This window comes from Acartia tonsa, chromosome 7, assembly GCF_053477335.1.
Source record: "Acartia tonsa isolate MP-2025a chromosome 7, ASM5347733v1, whole genome shotgun sequence".
Classification (NCBI taxonomy): domain Eukaryota; kingdom Metazoa; phylum Arthropoda; class Copepoda; order Calanoida; family Acartiidae; genus Acartia; species Acartia tonsa.
In genome coordinates, this window is record NC_137266.1 from 50,174,490 (window position 1) to 50,196,815 (window position 22,326).

General features: G+C 31.5%; 1 protein-coding gene across 1 annotated transcript; it reads left to right on the forward strand.

Moving 5' to 3' along the window:
• The first annotated feature begins 4,380 nt into the window (after positions 1–4,380).
• LOC145323932 (uncharacterized) lies at positions 4,381–21,666 on the forward strand. The gene is made up of 8 exons (XM_080166534.1): positions 4,381–4,506; positions 10,878–10,941; positions 11,632–11,803; positions 14,187–14,270; positions 15,595–15,723; positions 19,096–19,231; positions 20,351–20,462; positions 21,242–21,666. Exons 1-8 carry the CDS (start codon positions 4,489–4,491, stop codon positions 21,325–21,327), a joined length of 801 nt encoding a protein of 266 aa, XP_080022660.1. The 5' UTR covers positions 4,381–4,488; the 3' UTR covers positions 21,328–21,666.
• Positions 21,667–22,326: the final 660 nt, after the last annotated feature.

Below are 22,326 nucleotides of genomic sequence, written 5' to 3' on the forward strand. Positions count from 1 at the left end.
TGCTACATTCTAAATAAACATCTTTAGAGACTAATATTGAACTTGTTGTAACCTTCAGAATTTTAACTACTAATTTTTAAAAGCGAAGCTTATCTTTAATTAGGGATAGCTTTTTTCGTTAATTTAGGCATGTTAGGATTGTCCTATCGATTTCAAACTTTGCATGGTGATTCCTTTAATATATAGGTACGATTTAGAAAGCGTAGCAACTCTATAATCATTACAGGAATGTCTGTACGTCCATTTTAAACATGTTGATTATTTTACTTTTTTAACAATAGATTTTTATGTGATCTAATCATTCGATTGATCTGATTTTTGATATGTTGATTCCTGGGACAACAAAGTATAATGTAATAAGCGAAGCAACTCTATAATCAAGTCTTAAAAATGTAAGTATGTCCATAAACATTATCCCGTATCAAGCAGTTTTTCAACATTTCTCACTCATTTTTGTGAGTTTTTCACAATTTTGCTTCGACTCTTATACATTTTTATTCTGATTATTCAGTTCTGACACTATGTAAGTGTTAATGTCCGTTTGTCCTACCGTTTCTGTGCTTCGCTTTTATGGATTTTGTCATCCTTGTTTAATGCTAAATATCACAAATACAAACTTTGAGACATTTATTTCTTGTCCTATCCCTTTAATCTGTGAAGAAAAGACACACATGAAATAATAAATCATATTTTAATACCCTAATTAACTTAATGAGAAAAAATTAACCTTATAATTCAAAGAACATTTTAGAATATGCATTTTAGATTAATTTTAGTTGTTTTACTAAGGATAAAAGTATGCAACAGAAAATATAGGAAATCCTTACAATAAAGTAACAGGATCTTTGTGTGTCTGTTTGTATCGAAGGATCTCGCTAACCGCTGAACCTATATGATTCTCCTTTACATAGTAGCTTATCATAGGTCCTGTAAAAGTTTTTAACTATTTTTCTGGAATGTAAGAAATCACCCCTAGAAAAAAATGACCCCTCCCAAAAAAGATTGTTTCAACTTTTTTTTAAAACTTAAATTGAAAGTTGGAAGGGGTTAAATTCAACCCCATCACCTAAATTGCCCCCTAGAAGCCTCTAGGGGCGAAACCGCTTGTCGAAAGTAAAGTACCTATTAATAATTCTATTTACATATTGTTTTTCTATGCATGCAAGATGAATGATAACAAGGTTATTCCTGCCATGTAGCACAAGGTATGTCTGTCTGTCTGTCTGTCTGTCTGTCTGTCTGTCTGTCTGTATGTATGTATGTTTTAAACTGTTTGCTATGTTTCTATGATACAGCATATAAGATATATTTATCCTCATAGAATGTTTTTATGGTATAACACTAAGGAGAGAGGGGACATTGGACTGTTTATTAAACTGCTACAGAAAGTGTTGACAAATTCTTAAGGTTAAAAAAACTTAAAATCTTTTGTTTGTATACCATGCAAACTTTTATCTTTTATCAGGAATGTAAGTGTATAAGACAATGGCCAATATATTGATGTACATCCCCAATGATGACACACAAAATTCACTCTTCTGTAGATTACAATATTATTGGTCGAAACGTTTTGACCCATTGTCCCCTCTTTCTCTCCTTTTTCATAGCTAGAATTTGTTTGCTGTCTTGTTTGGACACCAAAAATGTATCCGAACGTGTGAGGTGTGTTTCCGAAAATGCATTTTTTTCACACGGTTAATTTCATGGTCTGCTGTCGACATATCTTTGATGTTATCATCATCTCTTAGTGAATATTTTTCTACACTCAATATTCAAGTACTGTTTTTGATACTTTAGTCAGGTTTAAGTTGGTAAAATGTACATACATACTTTTATGGTATAAATTAAAGAGTTGCTAAGCTTTCCACATAAGTCCTAACTGTTTCAGGTCTTATCATGCAGAGTTTTATTTTGAAAGAACAATTCTAACACGCTTAGAGCTCTACTTTACGGACGGAAGGACGGACAGACGAATGGAGATAAAATAATTATAGAGAAGCTTCACTTTGTATTAATAAGATTATATTCTCGACTCAACAAGAAATGTAGACATATAATAAAATATTAAGATGCATGGTAGCACAAAACATAACATACTTGCATTTTAAATATATGACTTTTATCCAGGGATAAATGCAAATGTAAATAAACTTTCAATGAATGTCACTAATAGCATTACCGATTTGTCGACTTACCAAAAATTATCTTGACCTAATTCTTACACCGATGCTTTCATTTTAAATGTCCTAACAATGACCTTTACTCCTCGACTTTTTTAGAATAAAATTAAAAATAAGGGGTCTCTAACCCTAATTGGCTACCCAGTACCCAATATAACCTAACCTAACCTGGCCTAAAGTAGAAAACAAATAAGGTTTCTGTGATCAACATGGTCTTTGAGGGAAAACGCCTAACTACTAAAGAGAAACAAATTGCATATTCCTTAAGCCTAATTAATGACATACATATTTACGTATATTTGAATGAAAATAACATGTCATTCAATCCAGGGAGGGTGGGGACATTGGGCTGTTTATTACACTAGTCCCCAAAGTTTTCTTATTTTTTTACTTAACAACATTTGGCTCTTTTATTGAATTTTGATTGGTTGGTTCAATTAGTTAAGAGTCAAACATTTCAACCACTATTTGTAATATACAAAAATGTTATCAACATTGAGGATGTACAATTACATCAATTTGTCGCCCATTGTCTTATCCCTTTAGATCCCTGCATTCAATCAAACTATCATTCTATACCATATCTTAATCCTTATTAGGAAAACAATAAAACAAAAAAATACATTAAATGCATTTTTAGATACAAAAAAGACAAATATTATATTCAAAGATATATTAATCAAGGTCATACAAAAAAATTTAAACTCAGGGATCTAAAGAGATTGGGCAATGGCCAATAGAATGATATAAATCCCTAATGATGATACACAAAGTTAGCCCTACTGTATATTACAATTATTGGTTGAATTTTTTGGTCAATTAACTTAATGAACCAACCTATTGAGCTTTAATAAAAGTCCCCAAAGTTTTTCAACAAACGAATAAGAGAACGTTTTAGTAAAACTTTGGGGACTAGTACAATAAACAGCCCAATGTCCCCTTCCTCCCTGCTCTCAGACACACTACAGTACAAACTTACGGACAAACCCAAAATAAAAAATACCAACGCTCAAAAAATAAGATATTTGAAAAACGTCATATGTTTTTTATCAATATATTTTCAAAATTTATATCTATATCTTTGAATGTAATAAATCTTTAATGATGTATTGTATTAAAAGTGGCGAAGCTACTCTATAATTTGCATAGGTCCGTAAGTAGGTATGTCTGTAAATTTAAAATCAATACTTATTCCAAGAATTATTTTTCTACATTATGGAAAGAAAATGAAGTAGTGGGTTTAGTCGTATTTTTACAAAAGCTTTTTATAAGTTAGATAAGAAAATGATTGCCCCGCAGGATTAGAGCCCCCCGCAGTGGCTGTAAATAGGAGAAAATCTACTATGAAAATACGACGAAACGCTATACTTCGTTTTTTTCCATGATCCACCTTTTTTTTAGAACATATCTTTCTTCGACAAATAGCACGCTATTTCTGGATTAAGTTTTCCTTGTTTTAATAGCAAAAACATATTGTCCTAGTAATAAATCAAATATAGGATATAGATTAATCATATGGCATATAACTATCATTGTATATCGCTTAATTGTCTTTTTGCTAAGCTTTATTTTAATTTAAAATGTTAAAAAATCTTAAACAACAAAAAATTGTCGCTTTGTGCCATGCTTCAAAATACTGTTAAGGAATTTTAGACATTTCATATGCCTTAATCTGGCTTTTTACTCCCCAAGTTAATTCCAAATTCAATTATACTCCCAGTTTGATTTTTTAAAGAGGGGTGGGAGGGGGAGAAAAAATTTTCTGCGCGCCTCGCGCATATTAACGTACGAAAAGAGGCTTCTTCGGTCCGAATTTCTAACAAAAATTCATATCCAGGTTGCTAAATCGATTTTAAAAATCAGGTAATTGTTATAATTTTTTTTAAACGCACAATACCTGCAAATACTGATCAATTATAATTGTCAATATTTGCAAATATAGGAATGTTCAATTATTTTTTGCAATTAGCGCAGCTATTAGAATTAGCTTTATGGAAAAAGAATAATTAGAAATAAATCATTAAACTTTTATAAAAACTGATACCTAAGCTTTTATTAAGAAAAAAACGATGTAGTTTTTTTTATGAAAAAAATATTACCATTTAATTTAATATCATAGAATTTAAATGGTCTGTAAGTAATTTCAAAACTCTAAAAAATGAAATAGAAAAGTTCTCGAAAACTAATAAAAAAAATCTTCAAAAATATTTAAAAATTATTATTTTGATTTGTTTTTAAAGTTAATTATGGATATTTAGGATATGACTTATTTTTGTTGTATAGTTTTTTTCAACCACATCTGACGATCATGAAGCATTTTGTAGTGGTAAGTACCTTTTTTCACTTGTAGCAAAGCTACTTTACTTATCTATATTACAAAGTAGAATGATGTCTGTCCGTCCGTCTGTCCCTTAAGATCTCGGTAACCACTGAACCGATCGGATTCTACTTTTCAGTGAATATACCTACTGGTCCTGTGGTGATTTTAGGCTATTTTCTTGGAAGTTGGGACATCCTCAACCCCCACAAAAAACCGCCACTTTTTTATTATTTAAAATAGTGGTGGAGTGGGGGATCTCCAGGTAATAAAAGATGTAATTATAAATCTTGGGGCAAATCCCCTAGAGACTAGGGGCGAAGCCACTAGTAATTTATATTTGGTTTGTGTTATCTGTTAGTCGCTGTACAAGTGTGATTGGTTGGTTCAAATTGTTCCAATTTTCAACTCATGAAATAATAGAAGGGGTAAAATGACCAAGCTAATAATGCTTGATTCACTTTTACAAGAAATGCGATTGATAATGATTATTTTTCACTTGAAATGTTTTTCGGAATGATAAAGTAGACTTTTTTTTCTTTTTAAGGGGGGTCTAAAAGATTTCTAACTGAATGTAATTTTGTTAGATTAGCAGTTTTGCTGCTAAAAAGGCAATTCTATTGCGAATGAGGATTTGACATATGAATTTACATAAATCAAATTTAATATAATAATTCCAACGAAAAATTTAATATTGAAGTCAAAATAAATTTTAGATCTTCAAAATTTATTTTGTTGTAAATTATTTATTTTCGTAAAATCGTTATTTACGGCAGTATTACGTATTCCTAAGATTTTCTGAGATCATTTCTTTGATTTATATAATATTCAAAATGTACTTTTGGTTAATAGTAAATAAAAGTTGCTATGACTGTAGTGACGTCCAAGAGAGGAGGGGAGGGAAATTAATTTACATTCCCAATGATGATACACAAAACTACCCCTTCTTTAGATTACAATTAGTGGTTGAAAAGTTTGGTCACTCAACTAAATAAACTAACCTTTCAATAGAAGTTCCCAAGGCTGTTAAGCCAACATATTGACTTTGGGGACTTGTGTAATAAACAGACCAATATCCCCTTCTTCCCTGGTGTCTTTACCTCCAAAAAAGGCTTGGACGTCCTTGCACTGTTGACATATACTTTTTGCAATACAAGTTGCTATGCCCCTAGCATCTAGGGACATTGTATTGAAAGGGAAGGATAGTGGCGCTAAAAAAAGTATGAAACAAAAATAGCCCAAAACCATCACAGGACCTATATGAAGCTTACCTAATATAGAGAACCCAATTAGTTCATGAGTTATTGAGATTTTAAGCTTCAGACAAAAAAATCATTACTACTTTATATAATAGGATAATGACATTATTATTATTTACCAAAACTAAATAAATTAGTTAAATTTTGACAGCAAAAGTACAAGAGTATAAATCTGTGAAGCAGGTTTTTCTGTCCATTTTGTTAGTGCCTTGTTATTATCAATTACACGAAGGATTAGCCCCCCATATTAACTATGATCAATACTGAACACCAATATATTGTATATGACTGACAAAACAAACATTTTTTAAAATCTATAATTCACTATTCCGTCGATCAGCCGTTTCAAGGGTTTATATCGACTTTATGGCATTACAATGCTGACAACTGACGATATTTAAATGATATTATTTCTACCTTCTTATATAGTTAATAATTTTAACTCCCGAAGTTGATAAGTTGCTTGATTTAAAGCAATTTATTGGTTTAGGTAATCAAACGTGTGATTTTTAGTTATTCTATTGGCATTTCATAAAAATAAAATAAAATTGTACCTTCTAAAACATTTTAAAAGTGCGAACATAAAAAGTACATATATATAAAAAGAACATATTACTTGACACCTTCTTAAATCAAACTTAAACTATGTTCACTATCTTGTGCAAAACATTGAGCACCAATGTTGATCTTCATCACTATTAACAGGGAGTGGTAAAATCACATTCCTTAAAAACTTGGAACTTTTAACAGTTTCCTATTAGCTTGATAAGTTTGATTTTTAAATACCTCTGGCATTCTACATTCAATTCTTAGCTGACTAAAGCCAGGTAGGGAGGGAACAATAGACTGTAAAATACAGCGGGACCAAAAGTCTTTAAACAACTTTAGCATTCTTATTATGTTGCCAAAAACTTTGGGTAGTTTCGTTGAATTTTGATTGGTTTGTTTCAAATTAGTAGTGCACAAGGAGGGGTTCATTTTGTTAAACATAATTAGAGATGCTTATAAATTTACTGTCTTATCCCTTGAGATCACTGGAATTAATCCACTTCCACAGATTAATCTTTAAAAGTTATAGACTAGATGCCTAATTGTCAGGGGAATCTTTTTATAAGAAATTACAGCTGTCTATTTTTCAAAGAAGCCTACAAAAATTACAATTAATATAGGAATTAAACAAAGCTGTCTAACTTGCATAACAGCTGTGATAATAATCTTTTAGACAAACAGACAATTTTTTTTTTTGGGGGGGGGGGGGTGGAAGGGGGTTCAAAACAAAGTGTTTGGAAACTAATGTTTTTGTGATGTCGTTTAACAGTTAAGATTTTTTTAATATATTCATAAATAATATGTTAAGTATACTTATACTGTAATAATGATTTCCATAAAATATTAATATTTTCGTCAGGGAAATGAAGGGATAAGATAATGGTAGATAAATTGATGAATATCCGCAATAAAGATACCAAAAATTACCTCTTAAGTAGTTAAGAACACTCAACTTAATGAATCAACCAATCAAAATTCACAAAAGACCCCAAAGTTGTTAAGCCAACGAAAAATAAGAAAAAGTTTTCCTAAATTTTTGGGGACTAGTGTAATTAACAGCCCATTGTACTATTTCTTTCTGATTTTCATTGTGTCAAGCATCATAGAAATATAAAACAAGGATGACAATATTCATAAAGCTTATCCTATCTATAATACAAAGTAGAACGATGTCAGTCTGTCTGTCCTTCTGCAGCTTAAGATTTCAGTAACCACTGAACTGATCGGGTTCTACTCTTTAAGAAATATACCTACTGGTCCTGTGGTTGTTTTAAGCTATTTTCTGGGGGGGGGGGGTGAGACTCTTAGTCTTTAACTCCCAAAAAAATCAGATTTGTCTTGGGTTGGTTTAAAGCTATTTTTCTTATCCCTCTCTGCGTCTGCACAAAGAGTCCCTAGAAGCTAGAGCGTATCCGCTAGAGAGCTATACAGTATATGTGCTTATGGATCATAAGAATAGGTATAAGGTTTTTCGTAATTCTATCTTATCGGCCGAAAAAAAACGATATTTTACTCAAAACGTTTGTGACATATGGACATATGGAAAATAGGATTTATAGAAAAATAATAGTTATTTATCGCATTATATTATGGCCAGCTTTTTGCGGGTATTGAAATGCAAAGTTATAAGAGTATTAATTTTATGATTTTTATTCCAATTTTCATGAAAAAATTGTCTGTAATACAATGCTATACATGAGAACCGGTTCTAATCTTGCGGATATTAATTGGTTTCAAAGCCATACTGGAATTAAACTTCTTCCTAATTCTTGTAAATGGATTTCTTCTTTTAAAGTTTTGAATTTGAACAGTAATTTTGTTATTTAGCAACTGAACATATGTATTTGTTTTAAATTCAAATTACAATTTAATTTCAGTACTTCAATTTAATGACAAATTTGATTTTAATTTTCTTTTTATTTTCCTTAATTCAGTAGCTGATTAAGTATAATCAAAACAGTACTTTGAATTTTGACCAAAATTGTTGTTTTTGCTTTTTATTTTTACTTAAAATAAATTTACCCTTAAATCCCCATACAAAACTCTTTTCTTATTTAAGTTTAGGTATCAAATTCTTAAACTAAATGTATAAAGTTTGCTACTTAAGATTTAGATAAACTAACATTTCTTATATAAAAATAAACAAGAACAACAAAGTTTAAAATTACAGTAAAACTAGAAGTATTTTTTGTCATTTATCGATTTCAAATTTTGGATGTTAAATCCTAAATTAATAAGGTACAATTATAAAACGTGGCAACATTATAATCGTATATCAGAAACTCCTTACATCCATTTAAAACATTATAATTTTATCCTTTTGACAACAATTATTTTTAAATCAAGTCCAAAAATTTAATTATATCCTCAAACAGATTCCTATATTCAAGTAACGTTTGCAACTCCCAATTGTAAAAATTTTGGGTAGAGTTTTATTTTGTTTATCTCTTTACTATTATAAATCTCTTCCCAATTATAATTTCGTTAGTAGTCTTTAGAATAAGACACAAATCTTGCAGAGTGGCTTGTTACAAAAAAAATATGTAGCGGCCAAAAAGTATTTAGTGGCTGTCTGATTTGTAGACCTGTAGTACAACTGACCATTGCATTACAAAACTATAAATAGTGGTGCTTCAAAAATGCTATATTTTCTTTTATTACTCAAAACGTGTTCTTAAATGCACGGGATTCTCAGGAAAGAAGGGGACTCATTACACCAGTCCCCAAAGTTTTGATAATGTTTTCTTATTCTTTGGCCTATTTCGGGGACTTATATTGAATTTTGATTGGTTGATTCATTGAGACGAGTGTCCAAACGTTTCAACCAATAATTGTATTCTACAGAAAAGGAAATTTTGTGTATCATAATTGGGGATGTATTTTAATTTATCGGCCATTGTCTTATACCTTTAGATCAATGCAGGATTCTACACTCCGTCTAACTTTCTGTTTAATATTCAATACATTTAACGCATGAAATATTAGGATCTTTATTTTGCAGTGTGAATGAATTTAAAACAAAAACTATCGTCTTGATCTGTAGCGGAGTTATTCTTTAAGTAATCTGTGTCTGTATATCTGTAACACTTACTTATTTATGAAGTTGTTGATCTGTTTATTTAACTTTTTTAATAATTTAATTAAATGTCCTGATTTTTTATTAACAGTCTCTTTAAATAATAAATTTTTATTTAATATTTTTTTTTAAATTCTTTGTGGTACGTTTTTTTTGCGACTTCTTCCTAGAGAGAAAGGAATTTGGTGAATTGTTTAAATTTTATTTTTAACGCGCATATCGTGTTCTATACTGTTTTCCATGAATGTTCATTTTATTAAGAATAGCATGAAAATAAAGATTTTTTGCAGGAAAGTAGCATTTAATTTTCATCAATATTACTTCCAGCTTTTCTCCCTAATCTAGGGACTCTATATTCGAAGGGATAAAGAAGGGTTGAAAAATAGCCTAAGACCATAATCAGACAAATTACAAAAAAAAAATAGCCTAGAAACATCCTTGGACCTATAACAAGCTTCTCTGTAAAGAAAGACCATTTCGAGTAAGCGGTTTGCGAGATACTTCGCTTCAGACCTTACTACTTTATATAATAGAATCTTAAGACAACGAACAATGGGAAAATGTATTTCAGATATAAATTGTTTTAAAATTTCCCCAAAAGTTTTAAACATTTGAGGGCTGTAACATTTACATTATATTGTTCTCTATTTTATAATTTTCTACCTTCAGCTCTTACGGCGCCTTTGGAATTTGTATTCCTTGTTATACAAAAGAACTTACAGATGATAATATTTCAACGGTCACTGTGGCCCTTTGCAATAGTACATACTACAAGGGAGGGAGAGGACATTGGGCTGTTTATTACACTTGTCCCCAAAGTTTTACAACAACGTTTCCTTATTCGTTGCCTTAACAACTTTGTGGACTTTTATTAATTATGATAGGTTGGTTCATTAAGATAAGTGTCAACAACTTATTGTAATCTATAGAAGAGATAACTTTATGTATTGTCATTGAAGATGTACATCAATTTATCGGCCATTGTCTTATCCCTTTATATCCCTGACATACTACACATATTTTTAGTTGACAACAACTGTTTGTAAATTACATCCAAATAAAGTAAACTCTTTTTTTTGTCATGAAGGGGCTTTGTGACATTCAAAAAATGTAAATCCGAAAAAAATCAACAAAAACAAGTTGAACTTTTGTGCTCTTAATATATCAACAAAAGATTTCACATGTACAATGATATGAGAGTTACAAATCTCATGAACATAATATGATACACTTACATTAGTGACTGACAAAAATTTTTTTTAAGATAAGATATTTCTCTAAGCTTTTGAAATAAATTGGTATATTGGAACACTTTATCTCAAGTATTCCCCCCTCAAAATTATGATATTTTCATAACTTGAAACCCCATTAGGGTGTAGCAAAGGGATGGCTCCCCCTAGGGTAATGTAACAGAAGGGGCCCCCCCCCCCCTCACCTTTTGGCACGAAAAATTCACGCTAACCTGAAATGTCATTATTAATCAGTGATTTTTTTAGGTGGTTTTGCTGATGGCAATATTTATCAATGAATCAACTTCACAACGAAGGCAACAAAATCAAGGTAAGATGTTAATTCCAGGGATCTAAAGGGATAAGACAATGGCCGATAAATTGTTGTACAATGAACATCCCAAAATGATGATACACAAATTACCCCTTTATGTAGATTACAATTAGTGGTTGAAACGTTTAGACACTCAGCTAAACGAAACAACCTTTAAAAAATCAATAAAATTCCCCAAGGTTGATAAACCAACGAATAAGAAAACGTAATTTGGGAACTAGTGTAATAAACTCCCGAATGTCGACTCCCAGTTTATTTAGCCCCGAGGGGCCGAAGGCCCATACTAGAATAGTTATTTCTCGCATCGTATTATAAACGGCTTTCCGCGGATATAGAATGTACAATTATGAGATTAAAACTGGTTTTTTTAGCCCTGAGGTGACGAAGTCACCGGCTAAAAAAACTAGTTTTAATCTTATGATTGTACATTTCTATATTCGTAGAAAGCTGGATATAATACGATGCTAGACATAGTTTTTTCGTATGGATGAGAACCGGTTCCTATCCACCGGATTCGAATGAATACGAGAAAAACTATTATTAATTTTATTATTTATATTTCAATTTTCGTGGAAAATTGTCAGTAATTCGATGGTATACACGGTTTTTTAATATGACTTAGAACCGGTTCTAATCCAGCGGATGTTAATCGGTTTCGACGCCATACTGGAACATAATTTACTTTAGAAACGCGTCCAACTAGAAGAACAGATTCCACCAGAAATAACCGGAACCAGTTAGGGGGCAGCAGCCAGCAGCCAAGAACAGCTGAAGAACAGCCAAGCGGCAGTAACAGACGGCAGTTTGATACGGCCACGGATTATTTTGACTATGAACCTTTACCTCAAGGGCCAACTAGGTAAGGAAAGTAGGGATCTAAGGAGATATGACAATGGCCGATAAATTGATGTACATTCTCAATGATGACACACAACACTCCTTCTGTAGAATCTGTTAACGTTTGAACTCTCAACTTAATAAATCAACCAATAAAAAGTCCCCAAAGTTGTTAAGCCAACGAACGAGAAAACGTTATTATAAAACTTTTAGGACTATGGTAATAAACATCCCATTGTCCCCTCCCTCTCTCTGAGAAAAGTTTATAAGTAGTGCAGCTACTCTAAAGTTAGATTATATTAGTGCGTTCCTCAAATATTGAACCTGTTTATTCAAAGTTTTACTTTAAACCATTTATTGGACTATTGTTGAATAACATAATTTATTTATATTTGATATTTCTGTTAATTACATAAAAATTATATAATTTATACTTTATGTTGCAGTTGCTGCGCTACTTATAGATATTATCATCATTTGTTACTAAGAATATTACCAATATATTCTAACTATTTTTATATTTTTAATCAAATTACAATATACTTGATCTTATTATATTAGTATTTCTAAGTAGTAAAATGTGTTTTACAAGGTTTGTCTTCCCTTACTTTATCTTTAACTATGAATTAATTAAAATTTTATTGATTTAATGTTTTTAAATTAAATTTATCATTTAAAATGAGTTTTATTTTGGTTCTTTTTACCTTATTGTATCGTTTAAATTTTAAGATTAAAATAGCTTTCACAACGTTTGTTTGTCTGACCATCTAAATGATTTGTTGAGCTATGCTTTTAATGATGTTGTCATCCTTGTTAAACAGGAACTAATTAAATTATAAGTAAAGTGTTTTCTATAGTAAATTCAGGGAAGGAGGGGACATTGAGCTGTTTATTGCACAGAGCCCCAGAATTTCATATTAGCAATTTCTTATTCGTTGGATTAACAACATTGGGGACTTTTATTGATCTTTGATTAATTGGTTTATTAAGTTTAATGTCCATATGTTTCAACCACTTGCAATTGTGTGTATAATCATTGGGGATGTACGTCAATTTATCGACAATATCTTATCCCTGATGTTAAGTATTGTTTAAGTACTATTAACATAATATTATTAATAGAATATTAAACACATTCATAATGGTATAAATATAACAGCTACATCTTTTTTCTCAATATAATGATAGGATAAAGATAGGATTTTTTAAAGTAATAAAAATGCTGCATTGAAAACTTTTTGTTCTGTAGCGGTTAGCTCTTATTTTTAATTTAGGCATCTAGTATTTTTTAAAGCGAAGCTTTTATATAATTAGCGTCGGTCCACACGTCCGTAATGGATAGCTTTTTTCGTTAATTTAGGCATGTTAGCATTGTCCTATCGATTTCAATATTTGCATGGTGATTCCTGTAGTAGTTAGGTACGGTTTAGAAAGCGTAGCAACTCTCTAATAATTACCAGAATGTCTGTACGTCCATTTTAATAATGTTGATTTTTTTTACTTTTTTAACAACAAATTTGTATGTGATCTAATTATCCGATTGATCTGATTTTTGGTATACTGGTTCCTGAGACAACAAAGTACAATATTAAAAGCGAAGCAACTCTATAATCAAGTTATAAAAATGTAAGTATGTCCATAAACATTATTCTGTATCAAGCAGTTTTTCAACAAATTTACTTACAATTTTGCTTCGACTCATATACATTTATTATCTGATTATTCAGTTCTGACACTATACAAGTGTTAATGTCCGTTTGTCCTACCGTTTCCGAGCTTCGCTTTTATGGATGTTGTCATCCTTGTTCAATAGATTTCAAACTTGGCATTACGATTCCTGAAACAGTTAGGTACGATTTACTAGAATGTCCATACGTCCATTTTAAAAAAGTTGATCTTTAACTTTTTTACCAACAGTTTTTCATGTGATAAAATCATCCGATTAATCTGATTTTTGGATTACTGATTCCAATTACAATTGGTACAATATTATGAGCGTAGCATCTCTATAATCAAGTCCTAAAATGTCAGTATAGCCTTAAACAAAATTCTGTATTTGAGAAATTTTGGAACAAACTTACGTATAATTTTGTCAAAACTTATATGTTCTTATTTTGTATATTCAATTCTGACACTCTACATGAGTTAATGTTCGTCTTTTATACCGTTTCAGAGCTTCGCTTTTATGGATGTTGCTAATTTGGCATGTTAGAATTTCCCAATAGATTTCAAACTTGGAATTACGGATCCTGTAATACTTAGGTACCATTGATAAAGTGTAGCAACTCTATTATAGTTTCATATCCTTCTTATTAAGTTCTGACAATCTATGTTCGTTTGTCCTACCGTTTAAGTATTGAGCTTCACTTTTATGGATGTTGTCATTCGTGGATTTCTATTTTTAGGCAATCAACAGAATTTCAATACGAGACAGACGATTATTTCTACGATTATTATGATTACGATCCTCTACCTAGCGGTCCTACCAGGTAGATAGATAGATAGATAGATAGATAGATAGATAGATAGATAGATAGATAAATAGATAGATAGATAGATAGATAGATAGATAGATAGATAGATAGATAGATAGATAGATAGATAGATAGATAGATAGATAGATATATAGATAGATAGATAGATAGATAGATAGATAGATAGATAGATAGACAGACAGACAGACAGACAGACAGACAGACAGACAGACAGACAGACAGACAGACAGACAGACAGACAGACAGACAGATAGATAGATAGATAGATAGATAGATAGATAGATAGATAGATAGATAGATAGATAGATAGATAGATAGATAGATAGATAGATAGATAGATAGATAGATAGATAGATAGATAGATAGATAGATAGATAGATAGATAGATAGATAGATAGATAGATAGATAGATAGATAGATAGATAGATAGATAGATAGATAGATAGATAGATAGATAGATAGATAGATAGATAGATAGATAGATAGATAGATAGATAGATAGATAGATAGATAGATAGATAGACAGATAGATAGACAGACAGACAGACAGACAGACAGACAGACAGACAGACAGACAGACAGACAGACAGACAGACAGACAGACAGACAGACAGACAGACAGACAGACAGACAGACAGATAGATAGATAGATAGATAGATAGATAGATAGATAGATAGATAGATAGATAGATAGATAGATAGATAGATAGATAGATAGATAGATAGAAACTGTACATAAACCTTAAAAAGTATTTAAAGATTAGTCTTAAAATAATATTTTCTATGATTACATTTAGGTAATCTAAAAGAGCTCAATTTATATTTTGAATGGAAACAATTTTAAACCAATAAATCTTAAAGATAATCTTAATACTTTAAAACCATATAGAAATTTTATTTTTTTTAAAGCAATTTCAATATTAAAGTCAAAAGGATCTAAAAACGTTTTTGGATAGATTTTTACCAATAGATAAATCATACTCAGTAATTGTTTTTTTCAAATAATAAACTTTGTTTTAAATTATTTTTTATTTAAGTTGAGGTTCCGGTGTTACAAACTTTGGGAGTTAATTAAAGTAACACCCGTCACGTCAGGCAACTCTTTGACTGCAAAACTTTTTTTCTGGATTTTCTAACTGTAATTTGGCATATATATTGACCTTACTTTTTATATAGCAGTCAGGCGCATGACAAAACAACAATATACAATTTTGATTGTTTTAATATGGAACATGTTGGCCTAGACTTCAAACCGAATCCAAGCGAGACTAGTACCCAAAAATGGAAAAGCTGCCCTAATATGATTTTATTCTTCCAGGGAGCCACCCCTACCCTCAGGCCCTACACGAAGGCCCGGTCAACCTACCCGCCTACCCCCCGCTCCGCAAGTAGGCGTGCCACGGGATGTATACAGGAACCTCCCCCTTCTCACCACCAGGCCCCCACCGTAAGTAATTTTCTATTATGGATTCGAATTCAATGAATTTCCGCTGAAAAGGTTTAGAAAAGATTTTATACTGAAAAAATATGTATAGCATCGTATTACAGACAATTTTCTACGAATACTAAAATAAAAATCATTTTTAAATTCATGGAAAGCTGTCCATAATGCGATGAAATAAATAACTATTTTTAAATTTTGGTTCAGAGTCACTCTTAGATTTCTCTCCTGTCATTGATTATTTGTTATTTCTTTCGTACCAAATCTGTACACTTTCTAAACAATAATATGGCCAGGTTGTTCCTCCACGGTTTTTTTATTGGCTTATTTAGAGAATATGTATCTAGTCCTTTTAAATCTTGTATATCTATTTTAAGAGTCCTCATAAGTGGATAATCGTATTAACGAGAATTTTAGTACATGAAAATAAAAAAATTAAATGTTATGAATAATAGAAATGTTTCTTTTGACACATTAAACCCAAGGATCTAAAGGGATAAGACAATGGCCGAAAAATTGATGTACATCCCCAATTATGATACACATAATTCCCTCTAACATTTGGACACTCAATTTAATGAATCAGCCAATATAAACTGCTTAAAAGTCCCTAAAGTTGTTAAGCCAACGAATAAGAAAACGTTATTATTAAACTTTGTGTACTAATGTTATAAACACTAACAGCCCATTGTTCCCTTCCCTTCGGCATTAAACCAGCGGCAGTAGTTTCAAAGGTAGCGCATCCGTTTGTCGTCAGGTGGGTGAAGGGTTCGAAACTCCACTCAACGTAGCGACTAAATTAAAGAAATTGAAGTGGTTCCTACAGTTGCTATGTCCACTTACAGGTAGAGTAGAGAGAATGACTGTCCCAAAAAAGGCGTAACTCATTACAATGCGCTGACAAAGGGTTTGCGATCAAAGAGTTGATTGACTGTTGTACGTTACCTAATCTAATAATTTGATTGTTTGGATTGAAAAGGAGAGACTTGGTCCCTTATGTTAAAGTTTCATAGACAAGAAGCCTCGCACGTACGAAGGAATTGGCAGGCTAAATAAATAACATTAAAAGTATTTTTATAAGTAGCGCAGCAAAATACAAACATGTGACTTATTTTAACATAAAAATCAGCTAAAATAAGTACCTACGATCAAACTATGTTTGCAGAGTAGCTGCGATATTAAAATAAGTTACTTTTTTAGTAAACTTCTGAAGTATTTTATTTGAAATCTCTAAAAAAATAAACCACTTTAATTATAAATTCTTAGAGCAAAGCTACTCCATAAGTCCTAAGTAATGTTTGGCAACCAAAAATCAAATACTTTGAAATGTTGTTAGATATTAAAATCTGAATTTTACTGTATATAATTATATTTTTTTTGAATAAGATATTTTTATATTTTTAATCTTGTACAACTTTTTGTCTTATTTAGTCTTGATTTTTCAAAAAGCTGCTAAAACTATCATTCTAGTTATCCTATTGCCTAACAAGGAGGAAGGGGACACATTGCTGATTTTTACACCAGCCCCCCAAGTTTTTATAATAACGTATTCTTATTCTTTGGCTTGGGGACATTTATTGAATTTGATTGGTTGATTTATTCAGTTGATTGTCCAAATGTTCCAACCATGTATCTACAGAAGGGGTAATATTGTGTATCATCATTGGGGATGTTAATCAATTTATCGGACATTGTCTTATCTCTTAGATTCCTGATTGCCTGCCCTATATAATCTAAGATAACCTTTGTTTGTAAATATCACCTATAATTGATTTTATATCGTATATCTATATTTAAAAGTACTTTCATCTTAACTAAAATAGAACATTCAATCAGGAAGGGAGAGGACAATGGGCTGTTTATTACACTAGTCCCCAAAGTATTACAACAACTTATGGGGGTTCTATTGAATTTTGATTGGTCGGTTTATTAAGTTGAGTGTCTTAACGTTCCATTCCCTAATTGTAATCCAGAAAAGGGGTAATTTTGTGCATCTTCATTAGGGATGTATATTAATTTATCAGCTATTATCGAATCCCTTTATACCCTGATATTCAACCCAATTCCCTTGCAGTAAAAGAGAGCTTATAAATAATAATTGTTTTTATTCTGTTTTTATCTATACATATTTTAATTTTTAATGAATAAACCCGCTATAATACTTAAACGTTTTCAGCATTTTTTTTGTAAAATATTATATTCTTAAAGTTAGTAGTGAGACTACTTTATATCTCTAAATATCCGAAAGTCGGTTCTTTTAAAACGAATCGGCTTGAGAAAAAAAATTATACAATACAAATGGCTAATTTAAGACAGTATACAATGTAATTGACCAATGGTCAAATGTATACTGGCTTATCATTGGTGATTTGTATTTGTATGGCGTCATTTTTATTAGGCATTATTAGCTGCTTCTTTTAAAACGTTTTCTCAACTATTAAATATTCGAATATTCGAATGGATATTTTTTGTTCAATGTTCCCTACTATTAAGCATCCAGTAACTTATCACTTTGTCTGTTGGTCTGTCTGTCCTGCTATGGACAATAGACATGCAATTTATTTTTTTTATTAATTTGATTAGTTTAACCCTTATTTGATCATTTCACCAAATGTGTGTATCATTTTTGAAAAAAAAGATATAAGCTTCCAAAAGCCATTATAATTATCTGGAAAATAAAAATAAATTAAAATGCTTCCTTTTTCAAAATCGGTGGAATAAGAATGATATTTAACGCGGCGGCAATAGCGCTAAATTGGCCTCAGGCGCACTGCCTTTTTTTTGCCTATTGTTACCTTGATTCTTCTCTTTGATTTTTTTGGGTTTAACTTTACTCGGGATTTCAAGGATTTTTGTTTTATGTGTGTGCTTTGATACTTATGGATGTTGTCATCCTTTTTTTTGTTACTTACATATATTTTATTTATTTAACCATTTTAGAGTACAACAATTAAATTGTAAATTAATTTCAAGTACTTTAACGAAATGACAGAACTAAATTGCAGGGATTAAAGGGTTAAGACAATGGCCGATAAGTTGATGAACATCCCTTATGATGATGCACAAAAATTTCCCAAACAGTAGACTGCAATTAGTGGTTGAATTCACTCAATTAAATGAACCAACCAAGTAAACGTCCCCAAGGTTGTTAGGCCAACGAATAAGAAAACTTTACTATAAGACTTTGGGGACTAGTGTAATAAACAACCCAATGTCGCCTCCCTCCCTGAGAATGACACAACCAAATTGAGTACAAAACTAAAATACTCAACATTTAAATAAAAATCAATTTTATAAATTTTTATGTTTTGTCATAAATTTATATAAAAAAGGATATTCTTATTATAATACAAATTAATTAATAATTTGTAATTTTAGAACTGAAACACCGCGAAGAAACGTGAACTTTAGAATCCCCCCTCCCCTTAACCGTGGAGTGGAGCCCCTGTTTGAGCTACCCGAGACACCTACACCCCACAGGGGTCCTAACAGGTTCAACAGGCCTGGAGGAAGGGTAAGTCCAAGTTTTGCATTAACAAAGTAGTCTATCTGTTTGTATGTCTGTTTGAGCTACCTGAGACACCTACAACCCACAGGGGTCCTGCCAGGCTTAACAGGCCTGGAGGAAGGGTAAGTCCAAGTTTTGCATTAACAAAGTATTAGAATGTCTGTCCGTCTGTCTGTTTGAGCTACCTGAGACACCTACACCCCACAGGGGTACCGGCAGGTTCAACAGGCCCGGACGAAGGGTAAGTCAAAGTTTTGCATGAACAAAGTAGTAGGATGTATGTCTGTTTGCTTGAGCTACCCGAGACACCCACACCCCACAGGAGTCCCGCCAGATTCAACAGGCCTTGAGGAAGGGTAAGTTCATAGTTTTGTACGTTTTTGTAACACGCAAAGAGTTTTCTATATATATCAGCTTATACCAATAACGAAATTAATTCGGAAAAAAATCATGAAACCTTTTCAGCTATCGTTGGGGGGCAACACAATGTGAAATTGACGACCTCTCCATTTGCCCCCTATATATTATTTAAGATTTATTTTACCTATTGGTTATATCTATACCTGTTTCTATATAACTTATTTATTAGATGTTAAAGGATGTATAATCCCTTTCTTCTGTGCATTTTGATTTTAATTAAATTTTACCTCTATTCTGCCAAAATGTTTTAAGGATGCTTACTCTCAAAAGTGCCTAGCGAGCAGCACAGAACCTACAACCCCCTCCCCCCTGTACAACCTAATTTTCAAAAGGATTGAAAATTAGAGTGAGATGGCGTGCAGCTATTTTTTTCTCTTTATGCCTAGTCACTACAGGCGTTCCTATTAATAAGGAGTTTTGTTTGTTCAACTAAGTAATATAAGAGGAACACCAGCTCATACCAATAACGAAATTAATTCGGAAGAAAATCACGAAACCTATACGTGTTTTTCAGCTGTCGTTGGGGGGCAACACATCGTAAAATTGACGACCTCTCCATTTACCCCCTAAATATTATTTTAGATTTATTTTGCTTGTTGGTTATACCTTATTCCTGGAGGAACACGCTTTTCTATTTCTATGTATCTTGAATAGCAGCCGAGGAAATAACATTCCCTTTTAGATTAATGAAATACTTTTTTCTAGGACAACGGAGTTTTGGTAACATCAAATTTGGACATTCTTGATCAAACAAGATTGTTTGCGTCCATGGATCCAAATCAAGAACAATTCATTAAAACTCCAAGATTAAATGCAGGTTAGTTACAGAATTGTTATTTTTCGCATCGTATTATACACAGCTTTCCGCGGATATTAAAATGAAAAATTATAAGATTAAAACCAGTTTTGTAGTACATTATTTTTAAGTTTGGCTGAGAACCGGTTCTAATCCAGAGGATATTAATCGGTTTCGAAGCTATGCTGGAAATAGTATTCAGACAAAATATAAATTTATATCTTGATATTTGATATTTATATTCTATTAATAGAATAATTGGAAGCAGCTTCTAGTGCCAATACAAAAATTACTCCATAAAATACAAATGACCAATGAGAGGCCAGTATACATTTTTATAGACCAATAGTAAAATATATACTGGCCTATCACTGGTCATTTGTATTGTATGACGTCATTGTTACGTTTAGGCACTATAAGCTGCTTCGAAAAATTACATAAAAATAATATTGTATTGTTTATTGGTTAAAAATTTGCAAACATATCTAGCTGTCATACATATTCCCTTTGAAAAATAAAAAGTCAAGGTAAAGATTATAATAAATAAAAACTTTAATATCCAAAAACCGCAAAAACTAAAAGCAAAAAGTTATATTATATAAGTTATTATTTGACTTGACTTATCTTTAAATCTTTAGGGAATCTTTACATTTGTCCTAATACGGTTTTAGCTCATTTTCGGTTGAGCAGTTAAACACTACACCCAAAACTACCTAAATATTGCTCTTTTTGAGGATTAACATAACCAAACCTAAAAAAGAGCAGTTATATATATTTTTGATAATCTAAATATATTTCAGGAGCGCTGCCTTTAGCCTTCGAAGCCGGAGATTCCAACGACCAATATTTCTTTCCCCCTCTTCCACCACTACTCGATGGTCCTTAGATTAACAATTAAAGAGTCGTAATTTCATAAATTTTCAAACATTGTAATTTAAATTTTTTTCTGACAATTTTGTATGATCTAATGTTGTATGTATTTTCTAAGTAATGAAATAAGTCAAATATGCTCTATAAGAACTATTAACTTAACTAAGTTTAAATATAAAATAAAATACACTAAACGTTTATAATTAAACTCGTTTGTGATATAAACTGTATCTATTATACAAGACGGCCATGTAAATCAAATTTATTTATGGTTTATTTTATAAGTTTTATATTATATATAATATTAAGGATTGTGATATTATTATTATAATTATCAAATACAGATGGAACAAAATTATATGTCTTTTATTTATTAATATTAATAAAATTGTTAGAGGTAAAATTGGCAATTTCTCACATCTTTCAAAGTGCAATCAAAGGAATAAAATTTGAAAGGTTTGGTAAAGGTCCTTTAGGCACAGGGACCTCCCAAAAGGGGGGGGGTGAAGGGGTGATTACCTCCCCAAATAAATAAAAAAAGCTTGGACGTTCTTGCCTCTGTGATATAAAGATTACCCTGCCTCCCCCCCCCAAAAAAAAATAAAAAGTTTGGACGTCCTTGTTCAGGCATAGAGAAAAAAGCACCTACAGAATTTTTATGAATGCTTTTTTAATCCGCTCAAAATATATGCCGCTGTTCTATTGTATGTACTTACTAGCGGCTTCGCCCCTAGCCTCTAGGGGCTTTGCCCCAAGAGGTGATAAAAAAAAATGAAGGTGAAATTCGTAAAAGGACCAAGGAAATCTCCTACAAAAAAAAAGGACCAAGGGAATTTTCTTCAATTGAAAAATGGGGGGGGGGGGATTTTTTTGGGGGGGGTTGGGGTTGCCCCTCCCTCCAAGAAAATTGCTTAAACCCTCACAGGACCAGTAGGTAAAATCCCTAAAAAGTAGAGCCCAATCGGTTCAGCGGTTACTGCAATCTTAAGCTTCAGACGGACAGACAGACATCGTT